The sequence below is a fragment of the Ostrea edulis genome, chromosome 5 (genome assembly GCF_947568905.1).
Source record: "Ostrea edulis chromosome 5, xbOstEdul1.1, whole genome shotgun sequence".
NCBI lineage: Eukaryota > Metazoa > Mollusca > Bivalvia > Ostreida > Ostreidae > Ostrea > Ostrea edulis.
In genome coordinates, this window is record NC_079168.1 from 58,785,788 (window position 1) to 58,805,477 (window position 19,690).

The window sequence follows — 19,690 nt, forward strand, 5'->3', positions numbered from 1 at the left end:
CATACTGTCTTAATGTAGGACTTATCCACACATACTATCTTAATGTTAGACCTATCAACATACACTATCTTAATGTTAGACCTATCCACACATATTATCTTAATGTTAGATTTATCCACAATACTATCTTAATGTTAGACCTATCCACCAAAACTATCTTAACGTTAAAACTATCCACCAAAACTATCTTAATGTGAGACCTATCCACAAATAATGTCAGACCTTTCCACAAATAGTATCTTAATGTTAGACCCATTCAAACATACCATCTTAATGTTAGATCTATCCACTCATACTACATGTATATTAATGTCAGACCTATCCACACATATTATCTTAATGTTAGACCTATCCACACATACTATCTTAATGTCCGACCTATCCACACATACTATCTTAATGTTAGACCTATCCACACATACTATTTTAATGTCAGACCTATCCACACATACTATCTTAATGTTAGATTTATCCTTAATGTCAAACCTATCCACACATAGTATCTTAATGTTAGACCTATCCACACATACTATCTTAATGTCAAACCTATCCACACATACTATATTAATGTTGGACCTATCTACACATACTATCTTAATGTTAGACCTATCCACACATACTATTTTAATGTCAGACCTATCCACACATACTATCTTAATGTTAGACCTATCCACACATACTATTTTAATGTCAGACCTATCCACACATACTATCTTAATGTTAGACCTATCCACACATACTATTTTAATGTCAGACCTATCCACACATACTATATTAATGTTAGATCTATCCTTAATGTCAAACCTATCCACACATAGTATCTTAATGTTAGATCTATCCACACATACTATCTTAATGTTAGACCTATCCACACATACTATCTTAATGTTAGACCTATCCACACATACTATCTTAATGTTAGACCTATCCACACATACTATCTTAATGTCAAACTTATCCACACATACTATATTAATGTTGGACCTATCTACACATACTATCTTAATGTTAGACCTATCCACACATACTATTTTAATGTCAGACCTATCCACACATACTATCTTAATGTTAGACCTATCCACACATACTATTTTAATGTCAGACCTATCCACACATACTATATTAATGTTGGACCTATCCACACATACTATCTTAATGTTAGACCTATCCACATTATCTTAATGTTAGACCTATCCACACATACTATCTTAATGTTATACCTATCCACACATACTATCTTAATGTTATACCTATCCACACATACTATCATATTGTTAGACCCAACAAATACTGTTAAGAAATCAGTTACACCATTAAACATGGAATTAACATTACAAACTGCATGTAAACGTAGTATCACAGCTAGGGTGGTCTTCACCTCTCATTTCGTATCCAATTCAACAAAAGGATCATGAGACACAACGCTCACCTGAGCTACCTTCCCCATACAGATATCTTACTGTAACACAAATAGTGGCTCAACAATAAGCCAAGACCTATTGCACCACTATATACACTATTCTCAGGGTACATGCATATTATTTTCACAAACTGTAATTATTATATTGCTATAGGAATGATCCTAAAAGATTCCGTCAGCAATTTTTAAATCTCTTTTGTACGCCAACTCTAGTTGAGGACACCATAATTCATGTAAAGAAATATGTATTCATCATATATATGTTCATGAAGTAATATAAGACTGTAACTTTTAAAAACCTTTACCGTGGACCCTCCAGAGTCAAGGAAATTGAACCTACATTAAGAACACTTTAATATGAAGAAAGATGTATCGCTTTGGTTCTTGAAATAAAGATTTTCAGTTTTTAAAAAATATATATATTACATCCCCATTATTCAAGGTTTCGAGGGAAATGGTTTGAACCAACATGAAATTACACTACATACATATTATCAAATTAATGAATTGTACAGCCTTTGTTCTAGAGAAGATTTTTCATACTTTATTATCCAAATTTTGGTCCCATCCGTCCCAGGTGTCAAAGTTTGAAAAAAAAAACAACCTGAAGCTTACACTACACGAGGATATTTGCATATTTATTTTACTCTTGTTGCTCTTGAAAAGAACATTTTAGAATATGGTTCTTGAATATTCCAATGAAAACTTACAACTTCATCCTCATGGTATGAACAAAATCAGGCCAACGCTACATGGGGATATATTTACATATAACTTTAACAAGTTGTACCCGTAATGTTCTCAGACGATTCTTATATACATTCGTATATCAACATTTCAACCTCTATTTTGGTTCCGCCCAAATCCGAGAATCATGGTGTGGCAGAATGCTTGTATTTTGATTTGACAAGTGAGATATCATTATTTGTTTTGAAAACAAAGATTGAGGTGTGTTATTGTTTACGAAGTTTTCAAAAATAAATGAATATTGATCCAAGATTATTATATATATCACATTTCAGGCATACTTTAGGTAAAATGTGTCGTCTAAAAGTTAGATTTGTGACTGTACAAAATTAAGATGCTTTTAATCACAAAATTAACATTTCACTAAAAGTCTGGAGTCTTTGATTACATAACACAGAATTAAAGCTAAAATACTGCTCTTATCCTTTCATTCAGAAGGTACAAATTTTGGTTGTCAACATTAAATTAGTTATATTTAAAAAATTTAACATGAAAAATAATTATTTTTTTTCAAAAACCGTGAAGCAGTCCCTTTAAATCTCCAATTCCTCGCCTGATCAATCGTATACTACTTCATCGCATTTCTTTTTTGCCATAAGTGAACATTTTTTTCGGCAAATCACTGATGGCGAAGTCTACATACGTACATGTATCTTCTTAATACGTTAGTGTCTGAGGTAAGATAAATCTATATGCAACCTCATAGCTATACTATATGAGGGTGGTACATATTGGTACGATTCGGGATTAGACTCCATAAAAACCCTCTTGATAATCTTGAATATCGCTTACACATGTATATATATATATATATATATATATATATATCTGTGTGTGTGTGTCTTTGTCGAAGTAAAATTTAAAATAAAAACTCTAAACATTTTCTATAAATATTTCGACCGTGTTACCGGTCTTCTTCAATCGTATTAATATGTACACATATAAAGCCAAACCTTTCAATATTAGATTAGTACATCCCGAGCAATTATTCATTAACAACACAGCTAAGCGATCATACTTTGTAAGTACCAATTAATGTTCCAAAACACACAGGGATTGCAAATAAAATCTGATTGAAAACAAAACAAAATTTATATCACCCAGGTGGTGATGTTAACGGTTTTACTATAATATATCTACAATGTGCTTACGTTTAATATGTTAATCAAATTACAAATGTTCATGCACGTTCTTACAGCATTGTGCAACAGGCCACGCTGCGGTCAGCAGTGTCAGGTCACGCTGCGGTCAGCAGTGTCAAATATCAAGTCGTCCCATTTAGGAGCATGATTGAGAACGAGAGAGGAGAAAGAGAGACTATGTATTAAATAAAGTGAAAGGAAAATATGCATTCGTGTTTTCTCTTACGAATAGAATTTGTATTTCTACAGACCCTTGATATCAGAAACCAATAATGAATTTCATGGCAATTAACTTTATTGAAGTTTCATTACATCAGCTGAACTGTTTATTGATTTTAAAATGGGGTTCTATTGATCAGAGTTTGCGACAGAGCATCGTGTTCTAAAAACTGCATATTTTATAGTTTGTAAATTTCTGAAGGATTGTTAGTATTTACTCAACTCATGAAAAAAAGCGATTAGGAGGAATTGGGAAATAACATGAGATGTATGGACGATCTGAAATAGGAAGGATTGTCTATAATGAAGCGTGTAAATCTGGTAGAAATAGGTACGAAGGATTGTCTATAATAAAGCGTGTAAATCTGGTAGAAATAGGTACGAAGGATTGTCTATAATGAAGCGTGTAAATCTGGTAGAAATAGGTACGAAGGATTGTCTATAATGAAGCGTGTAAATCTGGTAGAAATAGGTACGAAGGATTGTCTATAATGGAGTGTTTAAATCTGGTAGAAATAGGTTAAGATAAAAGAGAATTGAAATGAATTTTGACCCAACATATAAGCAACATCCCCTCCCCCCAATGAAAAAAATCAACGTATATTGCCTTATTTAGCTAGTAGTAAAGGAAATAAAAAGCATCAGCAAAACTTTATTTACGAAGAGCGATAACTCCAATTGATATTTGACACAGTAACCAAATAATTAGTCGAATCACAAAAAAAATATACTAGTATACCCAAGTTCATAAATGATACTACGGAATACATTGTGAATGAAACGGAAGCGCGGCAGTATCACGTTTTCTGTTCGCTGCACGGCAGTACCACGCTTTCTGTTCGTTGCACGGCAGTATCACGCTTTCTGTGTTGCATGAGAATGACCTATTTGCAACTGTCTTAGTTTTTTTGGCAAAACTATTTCATCAATGAATCAATTAAAACATGTTAACAAAAGTATGCGTTTGGATGTCTTTTTGTCGTATATATAACTCTCACACGAGCATTCTATGGAGATGATTAAACCGTTCCTATAAAAAAAAAAAAAAAACCTTCACTGTTCTACCCTGAACTAGGCATTTTCAGCTATGATGTTAACAATAATGATGGGCCGTTTAAAATTGTAATTAGTAATTAGCACTTTCGTCCTGAACATCCAGAAGTTCTACAGTGTCTGTAGAAGTAAAAAATATTAAATCCAATCAAAATCGTTAAAATTTTGCAGAACAACTGTCACATCAGTCAGTATTGCTTTAGGTCAACTAATTAAACAATCTCGGACTGGTACAGTAATTCGTCAGCAATAACAGTTTATTTGTGACCTAGGTGTATTTATTCGTTTTTTCATATTGACAATTGGTATCACTTTGTAAGTTGTAATACTAATCCGTTATCTCGACGCAAAACATTAAGAACAAATACCTAACTCAGAATATCTAATACCAATGTGAAGTCAGTACCGAAGTGGAGGGAAACTACATCAATGAAAACAGTCCAGACATTTGTTAACAGGTGTCAGAGAAACGTCCTGGGGATAACGTGGTCAGATACCATCAGCAATGTAGACGTATGGAAAAGGACCAAACAACAACCTATGGTAATAAGCATCAGAACACGCAGATGGAACTGGATAGGTCATACACTGAGCAAAGTGAACATCACAAAGCAAGCTCTAAAGTGGAACCCCCAAGGACAACAAAAGCGTGAAAGGCCAAAAACCACCTGACGGAGAGGGTTAACATCAGACCTGAGGAAGTTTCGCAAAACAGAGCACTGCAGAAGACAGAGAGAGATGGGGCGCCACTGTGGTTGCCCTATGTCATCCCCCGGGACGCATTGAAATAAGTCAGTCAATTACCAATACGTGTAAAAAATAAATGAAATACTGAATTCGTAATGGATGGAAGGGATAAAAATTGAAGGGAACGGATTGTCATTTATTGAGAATGAATACGGAGAATTCCTGATAACATACCACTAATGCACAAAACGGAAAGCGATTCCAGATAATGGATGGCTACTTCACAGACTGTATAAAACAATCCTTTACATCGGATTCACAGGAAGTAGTATAAGTACATGAAATCCGTCATATCGGATTGATAGTAAGTAGAATAGAACAGTCATTCCGTCATCTCGGATTGATAGTAAGTAGAATAGAACAGTCATTCCGTCATCTCGGATTGACCTAATCTCAGCGAGATTCGTCGAGGCTGGATATTTGGACTGACGCCTTTTCCGAATCTCAGACCAGTGTCAAGGTGATTCGGGAAATCTTCCCTGAACTTAGACCGTTTGTTGTGATTAAAATGGGTTAAACTGAATTTCTTATCCGCTTCAACTTTTTCGCCTAAGACATCCTTTTAACTCCCTATCACAATTACCTTTACATAGTGTAAATCCCACAGTAAATAAAGTTGGCTATTTTTGAAGCCGTTGCAAATGGCCATCATTTCTTATTTACCTTCTCAACATGAAAAGTTTCGATAGCTCATGACAGTTTGTTCTACGATTGGAGATACAGAACTTACTGATTGACAGTTACTCTATGCAAATCATTTAAGCATGAAAATTAAAAGCAATAAAAAGAAAACTTAGTATTTTTAAACTATGGGAACTCTTCAGTGTCTCTGGTACATATTTGGCGCCCACTTTGGAACCCGGATAATCTCTGGGAGTGAGAGTGATTGGCCCCAGAAATTTGTCCCACTGGCGCTGGCACTCCGGGAGAGTCGGAACGCCTCTCTTTGGAGGGGGACAATGTGGTAGTGTTGGATACATGGCCTTCCTACTAGCTCTGGCTAGTGGGTTAACCCTTTAGTTCGATCGGTAGAGCACTAGTCTGTCGTGCCAGAGGTCCTGGGTTCGATTCTCAGCAGATTATATATAATTCATTTTCATTATATGATCAATATATTCACGTCTGCAGGCTGTAGGCTTTATAAGACCCTATTCTATCACGATAACCCAGAGATCATGAACTTCAAAATTTTGGTATCCGCATTGTAGTATTGAGCATTCACTTTTGTTGTTTAGTGTCTAGAAATCAAGAAGAAAGTTTTGAAAGAAACAATGTTCACCATATGAGACGTAGAGTACCAGAGTTAAAGATTCTGATGAAATGGGTAGTTTTTTTAATGATGAAAAATTCTGCAAACTTTTTGTTCAGAGAGAACTGGTCAATGAATGCACAAATTGCTGATTCTTTACAATTTTAAAGGCAATTCAAGATGAATAGGCTTGTGAAATAAAAGATATAGTATGTAAATATCATATTTGTAAATTTATACCCGGCGATTACATGTGTATACATAAAATCGCACGGATCATTAGCTATAAAAGCCAATAAAACATCAAAGTAAAAATTCAAATGCAACGCAAATGGTTGGAACATACACAAAAAATGTGATACATTATCTTTTGATTGCCTTAATAGTACATACTGAGTATCTGATCAGTTACTAAAAGACATGTACTTCATTTCACTACTATGCAGGTTCTACACGTGACTAGTATATTAATGAAATATATACTGGTATTTTAATCACTTGAATAAACACAATCATAATATATCTTCATAGCATGTCCGACGCTACTGAGAACTTTTTCCTATACTTCAAATATGATGCATTAAACATGCTCAATATCGTACCCCCTTCCACTGCCCCGCCCATCCGTGGTGAGTGATGAGCTAGAAGAAACGGATATGACCTTGTAAACATGCATGTATTAACTGAGACTTTATTATAGCCTAGCTTACAGAAGAGAGATGGTGCAATCTTATGAAAAGTATTTTCTCGCGGATATAAAAGATCTTTTGCCCGAAAAAGAACTACACATTTGTTCACCGTGTGAACTGATAAAGTGAATTGCAAAAGATGACCTTACACATCATCTGCAATATACATGTAGTTCAAGGTCCGAGAATTCACGGTCTATACACTGACTGAGAACGGACTGTGAATAGGACAGATTTAGGGTTTTATGCCGACGTGAACTGAAATTGAGCATAGATATATGCACTAGGAATTCGTGAGATATTTGAGATCAAGTCGTATTTAATTATTAAACAGGATTCTTTGTTCTAGGTTCATGTTCCGCTGCTGGAGGCCTTTAACGTCAGTTAGTTGACCCTATCCAACTCGTTAACAATATAAATTCTGTCGATCATACCTGTTTGACCACCTAATTAAAGTTCAAAGCATAAAATGAAAAAGGTCCTTTATATTGAACATGTATTCTGTTTCCAACCGTGATCACGAGCGCCTTTGGTCGTGGTCAATAAAGAATGTTTCAAAACAAAATATAATAAACCAATCAGTCACTTATTATAATTATTACGGCTTATATATTGAAGTTAATCTACGTAATAGATGGACTATGCTAATTGACATTTCACAATCCACTTTCATGCCGGTCGCGGTAGCTCAGTGGTAGAGTTCGCTTCGTGACCGGGAGGTCGTGATTACGAGCCCCGCTCGTGCCATGGCCACGTCAAACCTAAGAGGTAAACATTGATAGCGATTACTCCTTCGCCAAACGTAGACATTTAGAGGAGAGAGTTTCGGATCGAAGTCCTGTGTCACGGCAGGTGTTGGCACGTTAAAGAATCAACACTGATACGTTCCTTAGCATATGTCTTAATTTATGGTATTCCGGTGGGGATCCGGGTTAGAATGGGTGTTGCTAAAACGCGGAACGGAAAATGAAACGGAAAACGGAAAATATTGTATGAAGAAGTCAGCATTTTGCAAAATAAAAGGTTTATCATGAACAAGGGAAGCAAAAATCACAGAGAGAGCGGGAAGTCAGCCACAGAATCCACTGTTTCATATACTTCATACTAATGCATATGTATTTTAAATTGATTAGCTTACCATGAAATATATCAATAATAATAAAATAAATAACCATACTGAAAAAGAGTTGAACTTTGAAAATTTTACATCCAATGAACAAGAGCCCCCCCCCCCCCTCAAAAAACAACATTGTAAAAGATAAAATAATTCTTTCAACAATTTCCCCCCAAATATAGCCTTCTTAAATTGAACTTGCTTTTATTTGTAATTTAATTATACATATAATATATGCATGTATTTATGTATTACGTCAAATTTTAAAGCGAACGAGTCCGGTGTGCCTCGGTGTGCCAAAAAGGTTTGCCTTATTTGGGATGAATTGATGTGAAAGTTCGTACATTTACCGATATCCTTCGGATTAGTGTTGAACCCGAAGAGATACAGCGGGAAAGAAAGACTGAAACAGTACCAATGAAAACTAAGGTGAAATTTACGATCCATAGTATGAGGAATTAACAGATATGAAATAGCTAAAAGACTAACAGACAATTTATGCTTGAATGGAATTAAAAGTTCACCTCATTATCAATCTAAATATTAAGATACAAGTATTTAATTTAAAACTAAACTGCTAGAAGTTCTCCCTATTTAGGATTGGAGTGCTGAGGTCACAAAGTCTTTGTTAGTTAGAAAATAATATATCAAACACAAGATGTTTAACTTGTTGACTTAATAAGATCATGGATTGTCGTTGTTATATACATACTCAGGGGCGGATCCAGGAATTGTGGTTACGGAGGGCGCCAATTTATGAGGCAGTGGGTCCAGGGCGAAGCCCTGGTGGGGTTCCCAGAAGCTCCTGGATTTTACAGATTTTATGGCGCTTGAAATATTTCTCCTATTTAGTCATTGGTACTATTTTCTATCATTTTAATAAGGTGAAATTAATAAAATGACCCAAATTTTAAGGGTTTTTGGAAAAAATTAAATTCTCCCAATAAAGTAATTCAAAAAATTAAAAGATTTTGTCATTTATTTATCCGGGAGTGGAAGAAATTGTTGTTTCTTTATTGCTTAGTACATTTTCCGAAACAAGATACCGCGATTTACCTTAAATTTGAAAATTTTAGGGGGGGGGGGCGCCTGCTGCGCCCCCCTCTAAATCCGCCACTGATACTATATTTCCTGTCATAAGTATACACAAACACGATATTATGTGTAAATTTACATGTAAATGTGCGTTAATGGCGTTTGCCACCCGCCGGGCGGGGCATTTAAAGCACGTGTGTTCTTTTGATTCCCTACCCATATATGTCGCTGCTCGCTAACACATCTGTCAATGCCGACATTTCAAAATTCTTGTAAAACGCTTTGTAAATTCTTATACAAACGTTTAACTTCGCTTAATCAATTTATGATGCAGAATTTAAAGATAAAATTGTTTTACCGCTGGTAAACAAATTCCCAAAATTTTGATTTTAATCATAATAAAGTATTTTCTTCCGATTTGTTGGAGTAATCTTAGCAACATTTTTCATTCTAATTCTTAAATTCTGTTCCGTTTTCCGTTCCGTTTCATCTTTCGTTCCGCGTTTTAGCAACACCCGGTTAGAATAGGCCCTTGCTTGTTGTAAGAGGCGACTAAATGGGACGGTCCTTCGAATGTGACCACAAAACCCGAATCCCCGTGTCACAGAAGGTTGATTGGTTGTATATTGTTTAACGTCCCACTCGAGAATCTTTCACTCATAAGGAGACGTCATCATTGTCGATGAAGGGCTGCAAAATTTAGGACTATGATCGGTGCTTTCGGCCTCTGAGCAGGGAGGGATTTTTATTGTGCCACACCTGCTGTGACACAAGGCCTCAGTTTTTGCGGTCTCATCCGAAAGACCACCCCATTTTGTCACCTCTTACGACAAGCGAGGGGTACTGAGGACCTATTCAAACCCGGATCCCCACGTGACTGTTCACAGTAGGTGTGGCACGATAGACGAGCACTCCCTGCTCAAAGGCCATAAGCGCTGAATTTCGCAGCCTTTCACCGGCAATGGTGACATCTCCATATGAGTGAAAAATTCTCGAGTTAAACAATATACAACCTACCACCTACAGCTGGTGACGTCTCAATATGAATGAAAAATTGGTGAAGGGATGTTAAGATTTAAAAAAAAAAACCACCACACACATGCTTTTTTTATTGGGGGTTGGGGTGGGGTGTCGGAGTCTCTGTCACGGTTATTACGGCGTTAGCACGATAAATAATCCTTACTGCTAAATGACCCTGAGTGCCTTACACAAGTCAAACTTTGGGCACTTTACCTGAGCTAGATGCGTCTTTATATGAGTAAACGATGAAACATATTTAGCACCAAACATGTGGACAGATTTTCGTGTCAGTTAGGCTACAGTACCTTTCAGAACTATGTTCTCTGTACTTCTTTGCGTGACTCTTATACAGATTGCAAGCAGATAAAACGAAACATGGGTATAGTAACAAGCAGATATATCATTGATTTAATATCAATTTTGAAAAATACAAATTTGAAGTCTTATGTCTTCAAATGAAAGGTGAAGATAACGAACAGTGATCAATCTCATAACTCCTACAGGCAATACAAAATAGAGAGTTAGGCAAACACGGACCCCTGGATATACCAGAGGTGGGATCAGGTGCCTAGGAGGAGTAAGCATCCCCTTTCGACCGGTCACACCCGCCGTGAGCCCTATATCTTGATTAGGTAAAAGGAGTAATCCGTAGTCAAAATCGATGTGCCAAGTACGGCCTAACAATCGGTATGAAACAAGTCGGACAGCATTTGACCCATTGATAGGTTGTATTGGCAAACTTGATTGTTATAATGACCATATAATTTGCGAAAAGCTTACTTTGAACGAGACTGTTGAAACTCCTGTACCATCAACTTCTTTCTCAGTAGGCTGCCTCAATTTAAAAACTTATACGCAGAACAGGTTCTTGCGTATCGAACCAGTTGAGAGATATAAACACCATATGCAGGTGATAATAGAATATTGCTACATAAATATGGGAAGTTGACGGTGGAGAAGTTGAAATCATTCCTTTAATGATAAAGTTTAGTTGTTAGTTTGCGGTTACTATTTATTTATTTTTTTATAAAGTGTCTAAATATGAAGCAGAAGTGAATGACTCTGGTGTCTTTTATTTCGAGTTCACAGAGATAAGCATGTATATCGAATCGACATATGAATGAAAATTATTATTGTTAATAGATAAAACGTCGTCGATATATCTAAATGTCGCATTGAAGGCCACGGCCATTTCTAATTTTTTCCAAGTTGTAGAATTGTTTTGAACTAATCATAATATGTCAGATGACAAATATTTGTTCTCAGGTGCAAATTTTGCGACGTGGCAATTTGTCATTATGCATTGTCTGTAAATTTTACATGTTGGTAACTTTTGATATAATTTGATGTTGAATCCCAGTTTGTATTCCCTTTACTGTCATTTATTGTATATGTACTAAATGATCTATTTTATTCTTCAAAGGGTGTGATTGTTTTTTATCTAATACAGACAGACAGGTTTAAGTAAATCCACGTGACGAGCTATAGTAATTTATAGCAGTTAAAACTTTGTTAAGGTTCCAGACAGGACATGTTTTACTACACATGTAATACGCTCCACAACCACAATACAGTTTACCTATACCCATCCTCGGAAAGGCTGATCGATCGTGTGGTTGTTTTTTATGAATAATTAATCGGTACTGGAAGAAAGTGTAGATTCTATTGATGAACACTCAATGGAAAATTAAACAAGAAATTATACAACGACGAATTTCATTTTGTTTGAGTATTATGACTCAAAAATACAAACCTTGGAACTTGCTTTAAGAAATTCGCTGATGTGAATACTGACGTGTTTGTTCTAAACGTTCAAACAAAAACGGACATTAGAATACTCAATAATATTGCAGCACACGATTCGCAGTGTACACAAGTGCTGTTCGATTTCTAAGTGATCAATAGCAAGCTTTTGAAGTCTTTAAGGTAGACAGTTATTTGTAAAAGGTGCTTCACTACACCTCCAAACCAGATCAATGCCCGACAGGGAAAGAATATCTGAGAGGTTTCAATGGTCAAAGATGGCGGCCCAGTTTTCTCTGTAAGCTTTCTGCAATTCTTGTTCAGCCATAAAAGTCGGACTCATGCTGGGCTACTTAATGGCGTTTATTACATTCAGATGTCAACAAATCTCAAAAATCTCTCGTGAAAGATCTCATACAACAATGGATGTGTATTTGTTGGTTAAGTCCATATAATTATCAAGGACTAAAAATTAGCAATATTAAAGTACAGTGGTCGATAAAAATCTTATTGAATGCACACACAGAATAAAGTACGGAATGAATTTGCTTATATTGGCTGTCAGTTTCTATCCGTTTCTGTTCAGTATATCGCGATGAAATGTCTTATCATTGCATCTCTGAAATGTTTACATCACAATCTTTATATGTTGGAATTGAGCTCTTCTTAAAGCACTATTTAAACACTTATTTCAACAAGTCTTACAAAGATTGCTGCTCAAATGACAGATTTAAATATATCTTACAGGTATCGTAGTGTGAATTCACTGCGCTTTACTATACAACTGTTTAAATTGATTTGATGTGGATCAAAAAGGAAAATAATGTCATCAATTCTATGGTTATTACAAGAGATGTAAGATAAATAGTTAGGGGAAACGGTCAATATTTCAATGTTTACTCTATGTTTAGTCTGAGAAGCGAGGTTCCAAAGTGACAGGAACTGTTCACATACACAAAGCCAAAAGGGTAATTTAGAAGGATACTATCATGAAAATTTTGGTGGGTTTATTTTCCACAGGTATATGATATTCAATTTAAAAACTTGACCCAGATAAAAGTAGAGTGATTTGATATCACTATCAACGCCGAAATGATTAGCTCGATTGATCTTGATTACCATGTAAAACAAACCATTCAGACCGACAGGGGGTGGTCAAGCATTTATGATCGCGATGACAGTAAGCTAATACACAAAACGTAGATCTCTACGTAGCATTGTCTGCTTAACTCCTCTATCATTCACCCGTTAATTAATGCAAAACTTGGAAACACGATACAGTTCTAGTGCCAGTAGAGGTTACAATGACTGCCAATTGTTTGGCTGGTTGGTATTTGAATCAATTTAATATTTGGCTGGGACCAGTTTATGTTACCTCTTTATCCTGCCCGTTGGATAGTATTTTCAGAATGTCCTTGTATTGTTTCTGCACGGCAATGTGGAATGGGGATAATCCATCATGATCTTCGATGGTGGGATCTGCCCCCGCGTTCTTCAGCAGGCTGCAAAAATTAGCATTTTTACCTAAAACTGCCCAGTGTAAAGCCGTCCTTTCGGATTTATCCTGAACATCAATATCTAATTTGTCAGAATTTAACAATATCCTAACACACTGCACAAAATCCCTCCCGAATGAGTTGCCTCTGCTGCAACCCTCTTTTACACAAAATATCAGTATATGACCCCCATCCTCGTCAAACTCTTCATTGTCCCTGTTCACAGGAATGTCTCGGTCCCCGTGTTGAGAGAAGAACTTTCGAAGTTCTTTGTCTTTCCCTGTTTCCACCGCTGTCCACATCTTCTCCATCAGCTCGGACATGCTAGCTCTGGCTTCTTCGTCTTCATTGGAAGTTTTGTCCGTGCTCCCGGACTGTTCCGTGATCTCTGAATCTGCCATGTCAGACTATTGTCCTCCTCCTATGACTTAAACCGACACCTCATACCTAAATGACATTTTGCGTGAGAGTCCATTCATTGCGCGACTGCCCTGTCATCTTGTGTTGTCACATTTTGACTAAGAATTATTTTCCTTTTGAATTAAGTCATTCTGATCGCCATTAGTCGCCGGGTATGCAGCATATTCTTTAAATATCGGTTTATATACCTCTGTCAACAGATTTCCTATTGATTCCCGAAGATACTCAACCGAATGATGTAAATGACAATCAGGACCGGATTCATTTACCGTACGGTTCCACCTCGCTCATGCAACTGGAATTGTTCTTGAAATCAATTTATAAGTGTAAACCACACACTCCAATAAGGAACGTTAACTTATATGAAGTTATGCTTTAAATGGCATCGATAGCACAAATTTAAATCGACAAACATGTGCTCTTTATTAAAGTCATTTGGCATTCCAATTATCTTCTCGTGTTATCTATGTAATAAGACGAATACGTGTGTTTTCGAGCAAATCACGCGTGACTTTGCCGAGTTTAAGCGAGAAGTAAATATTGACACGCGACCCGAGTTACAACAAACAATTCTTGATGATTTCAATGATTTGGACATTTAAAAATTAACAGGGAAATGGTAGACTGTTGTACAGCTTTCCTTGTTGCCATTACCTCTATTGATTAAAATTTGAAGCAATAGTTTTCAGGACTATATTTGCCTTTTTACTGATTTTTATCCCATCTTCAAACAATTGAATTGGGGTGTTTCAAATTCTACACTTGTTATACAAATATGATCGAAAATTCAATTGAAATTATCATTATTTAGAGTAGTAGAATATACACATAGCAAGTTTTTACTGACAAGCACATCGGCAAATAACAATGTATATTCTTTTTCTTATTCATTGTAATCTGAATACTTTCGCAAGCATACATGTCGATTGTATTGATTGCCGGTATACTATCAAACAGCCCTTCTATAATGTAATAATCGGAATATTGGACGTGTATGCAGCTTACTTCTCCATTCAGAGTAAGATAATTATTATTGTGGAATCAATGAATTTCTCGGCAGGGATCAACATGCAGAGCAAAACTCTTTTCTAGCACCCACAGTTTCTAATTAGGATAGTTTCAAGAATATGCTCTTAGTTAAGGATTAAAATTGGAAATTAAATTTGTAATGTACAGTTTGGGTTTCGCAATTTTACATCAGTAAAGAACAGCAGCTATTTGGGTATTTTTATAGTCACCTTCACTAGTTACACAGAAAAACGTGTTTTCCTTATTAAAGAAACCTCTGTAATAAAACTACATTTTAAACTTTATAAGTATTCGACACCATGCTTCTGAAGGAACATGTTGATAAATTCTTCTACCCCAGGATCCACTGGGAAGAAAAGTGCAACACTGAATTTAATGTCGCACTTGACAATACACACTTCTCGAAAAAATTAGAATTGTAAAATGTCAGTCTTGGTGAGAAGACTGACATGTTAAGAAAAAATATTGTCTTGATAGCATGAATAATATTATCTGCAAAAGAGATTTTCAAAAGTGATTTACATAAAACAGATATGAAGATGCCAATCTTGTAAGAGTACTCTACAAAGTTAGGGGACAGTTCTCTACACCCAAAGTAACAAAGGTGGAAGTGCAGATGCCTTTACATAATATTAATCTATAATGTTTCTGGAGTAGTTTAAAAACTAGATGTCTATTCAGAGATTATAGCTCTTCTGGTCTCGTTTTAAAAATCCATACAGAAACGCCAACATATTAAATACAGAAATTATGTCTCCCCTCTTTCAGGGGGAGACATCTGTTTTTGTACTTTCTGTCCGTCCATCTGACTGTCAAAAAATCTTGTGAACGCTTCTCATCCTACATGGCTTATCGGATAGACTTGAAACTTTGTACAATGATTCATTGCCATTTGTAGATGTGCATATTGGTGGGACGGGAGGACCCAATTATTTTCCTAAAAGTTATAGTGGATCTAAGAGGGATAGAGGATATTGAAATAGCTTGTGAACGCTTCTCCTCCTATATGGTTTATCCGATAGGCTTGATATTTTGTACAATACTTCAATGCCATTTACTTACTTAATGCTCTTCGTGCTGGCCAGAGGGGGGCCTCCGTGGCCGAGAGGCCTCTCACCTCTGTCGGCGCGGGTTCGAATCCCGCTCGCGCCGGTAAGTGAGAAAGTTTCCCAGTTTACTTTCGGAAGGTCGGTGGTCTCTTCCCAAGTACATTGTATCTGGGTTCTCTCTTCCACCAATAAAAACCGTGCGCCACTAGATAACTGAAAATTGTTGAGTGTGGCGGAAAACACCAAGCAATCAATCAATCGTGCTGGCCAGCATACAAGGCCGTCACCAGACACTTCCATGCTGGCCTGTCTTGTGTACATCTCTGGACCTGACCCCATGTCCAGTTGTTCTCTTTCATTTCTTTCTCCATCGATCTCCTTCAGGTCTTTTTTGGTCTTCCTCTCTTTCTCTTACCGGGTGGTGTCCATCTCAATGCAACCCTGGGGATGATGGTCGGGTGACTTCTATATGTGTCCTATTCACAACCATTTTATGGACGCTTCAATGCCATTTGCAAATATGCAAATTGTAGGGACAGGAGGATTCAATTTGTTATCCTTAAAGTCATAGTGGATCTGAGGGGCGGAGGGTGTAAAATAGTTTGTGAACACTTCTCCTATGTGGCTTATGGGGGTTCATAATGTCTATGTTCCTGCTCATGCTTTCTCCTCCATACCATGTAGTACATTAAGGGGAGGAGACTTCATTTGGAGCACTTCTAATTTGGGAAACTGGGGAAACATTTATTTTCATAAATACAATCTCTAGTTTGTATATCTCTCTCTACACTAATCATTTGTATAAAGTCTAAGGGAAGCATTTTCAAATTATTAGACATATTAAACTATATTTAGCAGCATTGCCAATATTGTTTGTTTTCTATAAAAATAGAAAATCGATGTGCAGAGTCCTGTATCTTAACGTAATTTGAATTTGAAAGAAGTCTCATGGACATTAGATAAAATCTGTAAGAGAGGTAGTATTTTGAATTGATTTGACAGATTAATCTGTTAAAGTGTAGCATCAATGCCCATAATCTTCATCGAAATAAAAATATATGAACACAGAATTAAGTGTCTCTAAGTAATGTTAATTTGCACGAAATCTCACTGAAACCAAGAACAAAAAATGTTTACAGGTGTAAGACAGAGGGACAGACGACGGACAGCATCACATTATCTCTCCTCTTCATTCGAAAGATACAATGTAGATCTAAAAATCAACATTAACTGCATGCGACAGGGGATGCTTACACTCCTAGGCACCTGATCCCACCTCTGGTGTGTCCAGGGGTCCGTGTTTGCCCAACTCTCTATTTTGTATTGCTTATAGGAGTTATGAGATTGATCACCTTTCATGTTGGAGAAAAAGTAACAAAATTTTATCACATCCGTATTTTCAAACTAGTAACGAAGTACTTAGCTACTGGGCTGTAGAGACCCTCGGGGACTAACAGTTCACCAGCAGAGGCCTCGATAAGAAGGTAAGATATACGATAAGAAGACACCTACTGTCTAACAAGAGAGTCGTGGGTCTTTATGGTCACCCGATCATCACCCAACAAGAAAACTTAAACAGAAATTAGAGGTGATGCGCGTTTGTGGTCCGATGAATGGATCGTTCCAAAATCTGATTGCGCCGGGGTGTGTGTGTAAAACGTGTTTTATTCTTGCAATGTCTCTTCATTACAAAATTTAGTATACCAAATTCAATCTACTGTGGAATAATTAATATTCGAGGCGGACAATGTTCGTGGGTAGCCAAATATTTACTAGTTCGTGGGGATGGAATTTCAAGGTTTAACGTCATTTTGAAAATATAGATCATGTTACGATAGAAGCTATTGCAAAGAATCACTGGTTCGTGGGGACTTAAATTCGTTGGTAAAAAGTATCCACGAAATTTACGAACATTGAGCCCCCACGAACAATAATGATTCCACAGTATATCTTTTAATGAGAGATAGAGAGAGAGCTTTGGAATTTTGGTACAACATTTGTCTCTGTCAGCGTTTTATTTCAAATTATGTTGCTGATTGTTTAGTCTACTAATTCATTTCCTATTCACAACAACGTTAACGTTGTGTCTTCGAACTCCACCCCAGAGAAAGAATCATCAGCACATTTGAGTGCAAACCACGGTCGAAGCGTAAACCGTCAACGTTTTCGGCATTTACACGTTTAGGAAGAGAAATGGATGTAGGCTATGCCTGTCCACTTCCCTAAAGAGAATATGGCTGTAGATGAAGTATCACATTTAGTTTTAGACACATTTAATATCCCAGTCAATGGGGCCAATGAATATGAGTTACTGTACCTATACTGGATTCCTAAACTTCATAAAAACCTTACAAAGATCAGCGATCAGCAAACAGACTATTTTCCGAGAGTCATTTACAAGCTTAATTTAAAGCATTTTGGAGACCTCTTCTAAAACGATAGTAACACAACCGCGATTGGCAAGATTCACTGATGTCAATTTGAGCTTTCCGAAAAAGGGCATGATTGCACTTGCAGTCCTCGTGATGATTATGACGTAGGGATATACGAAGTTGTGGACTTCCAGAAATAACATTTCAGAAGCCCACATGGCCCCTGGACATTTTAGCTGAGTTTCAACTCTGTCAATGTAGGTTTCACTTCCTTGAAGGTCATGCAAAAGGGAATGAATCATCCTCTGAAAGGTTGCTGGAGCATTTTCTCATACCAAACGGCATCACTTTGTATTGAAAGAGGCCATCGGAAGTCACAAATGCAGAGATTTCTTTGACTCTTTCAGTCAATGGCACTTGTCAATAACCCTTCAACAGGTGAAATTTACTGACAAATTTCGCGTTTCCGATTTTGTTAATACAGTCATCAATTCTAGGAATAGGATAAGAGTCTGTTTTCGTGACAGAATTCACTCTTCAAAAGTCGGTACATAATCTGTAAGTACCATCAGGTTTCGGTACTAGAATTGCAAGGTGAGCTCCAGTCACTTTTACTTGATTCGATAATGTCATTGTCCAGCATACACATCGCAATGTTTTTAAACTTTTTAATTTTTTCAGCAAAATTAATTCATTTCATGCCTAAAACTACTTTACATGCGTTTTAAATGAAACAGTTTCCGTAGTCTTCGAGTTTGAAAGCGATGAAATTCAAATCTTGCGATATGCATATTTTCTGCAATTTTAATGGATTTAAACGAGAGGGATGCTGCTTGACGGGCAAAGCGTCATTAACTATAACATCATGACAAGCGGCATTGGTCTTTTGTGGAACATCCGAGAAGATTGAAGGATAATTCGCCATGAGACGTTGAACTTTTTCTCTTTGGTGAATATTCAAATGTCCAAGTTAGGTATCCAGATTGACAAGAATTTTGGAGTTCTTTAAACGGACATTATGGTTGAAGTCTTTTTCACAAGTTTCTACACTAATTCTTAGTACAATTTTGTAATGTCTAAACATTGGCTAAAGTGGAAACTGATTTTACAGACTTTCAGTCACATCTATCAAAATATTCTTTAAAC

General features: G+C 36.5%; 1 protein-coding gene across 8 annotated transcripts in view; it reads right to left on the minus strand.

The window, feature by feature from the left end:
• The window catches only part of LOC125649768 (titin homolog), a 47,669-nt gene extending 33,107 nt beyond the window's left edge, over positions 1-14,562 (minus strand). For 7 of the 8 annotated variants that reach the window (XM_048877506.2, XM_048877507.2, XM_048877513.2 and 4 more), the window contains exon 1: positions 13,554-14,484. In XM_048877506.2, the coding sequence (XP_048733463.1) occupies positions 13,554-14,075 (522 nt within the window). In that variant the 5' untranslated portion in view covers positions 14,076-14,484. Of the gene's footprint in view, positions 1-13,553 lie in introns of all 8 variants that reach the window. The other variant, XM_048877505.2, reaches the window with a different exon arrangement.
• Positions 14,563-19,690: the final 5,128 nt, after the last annotated feature.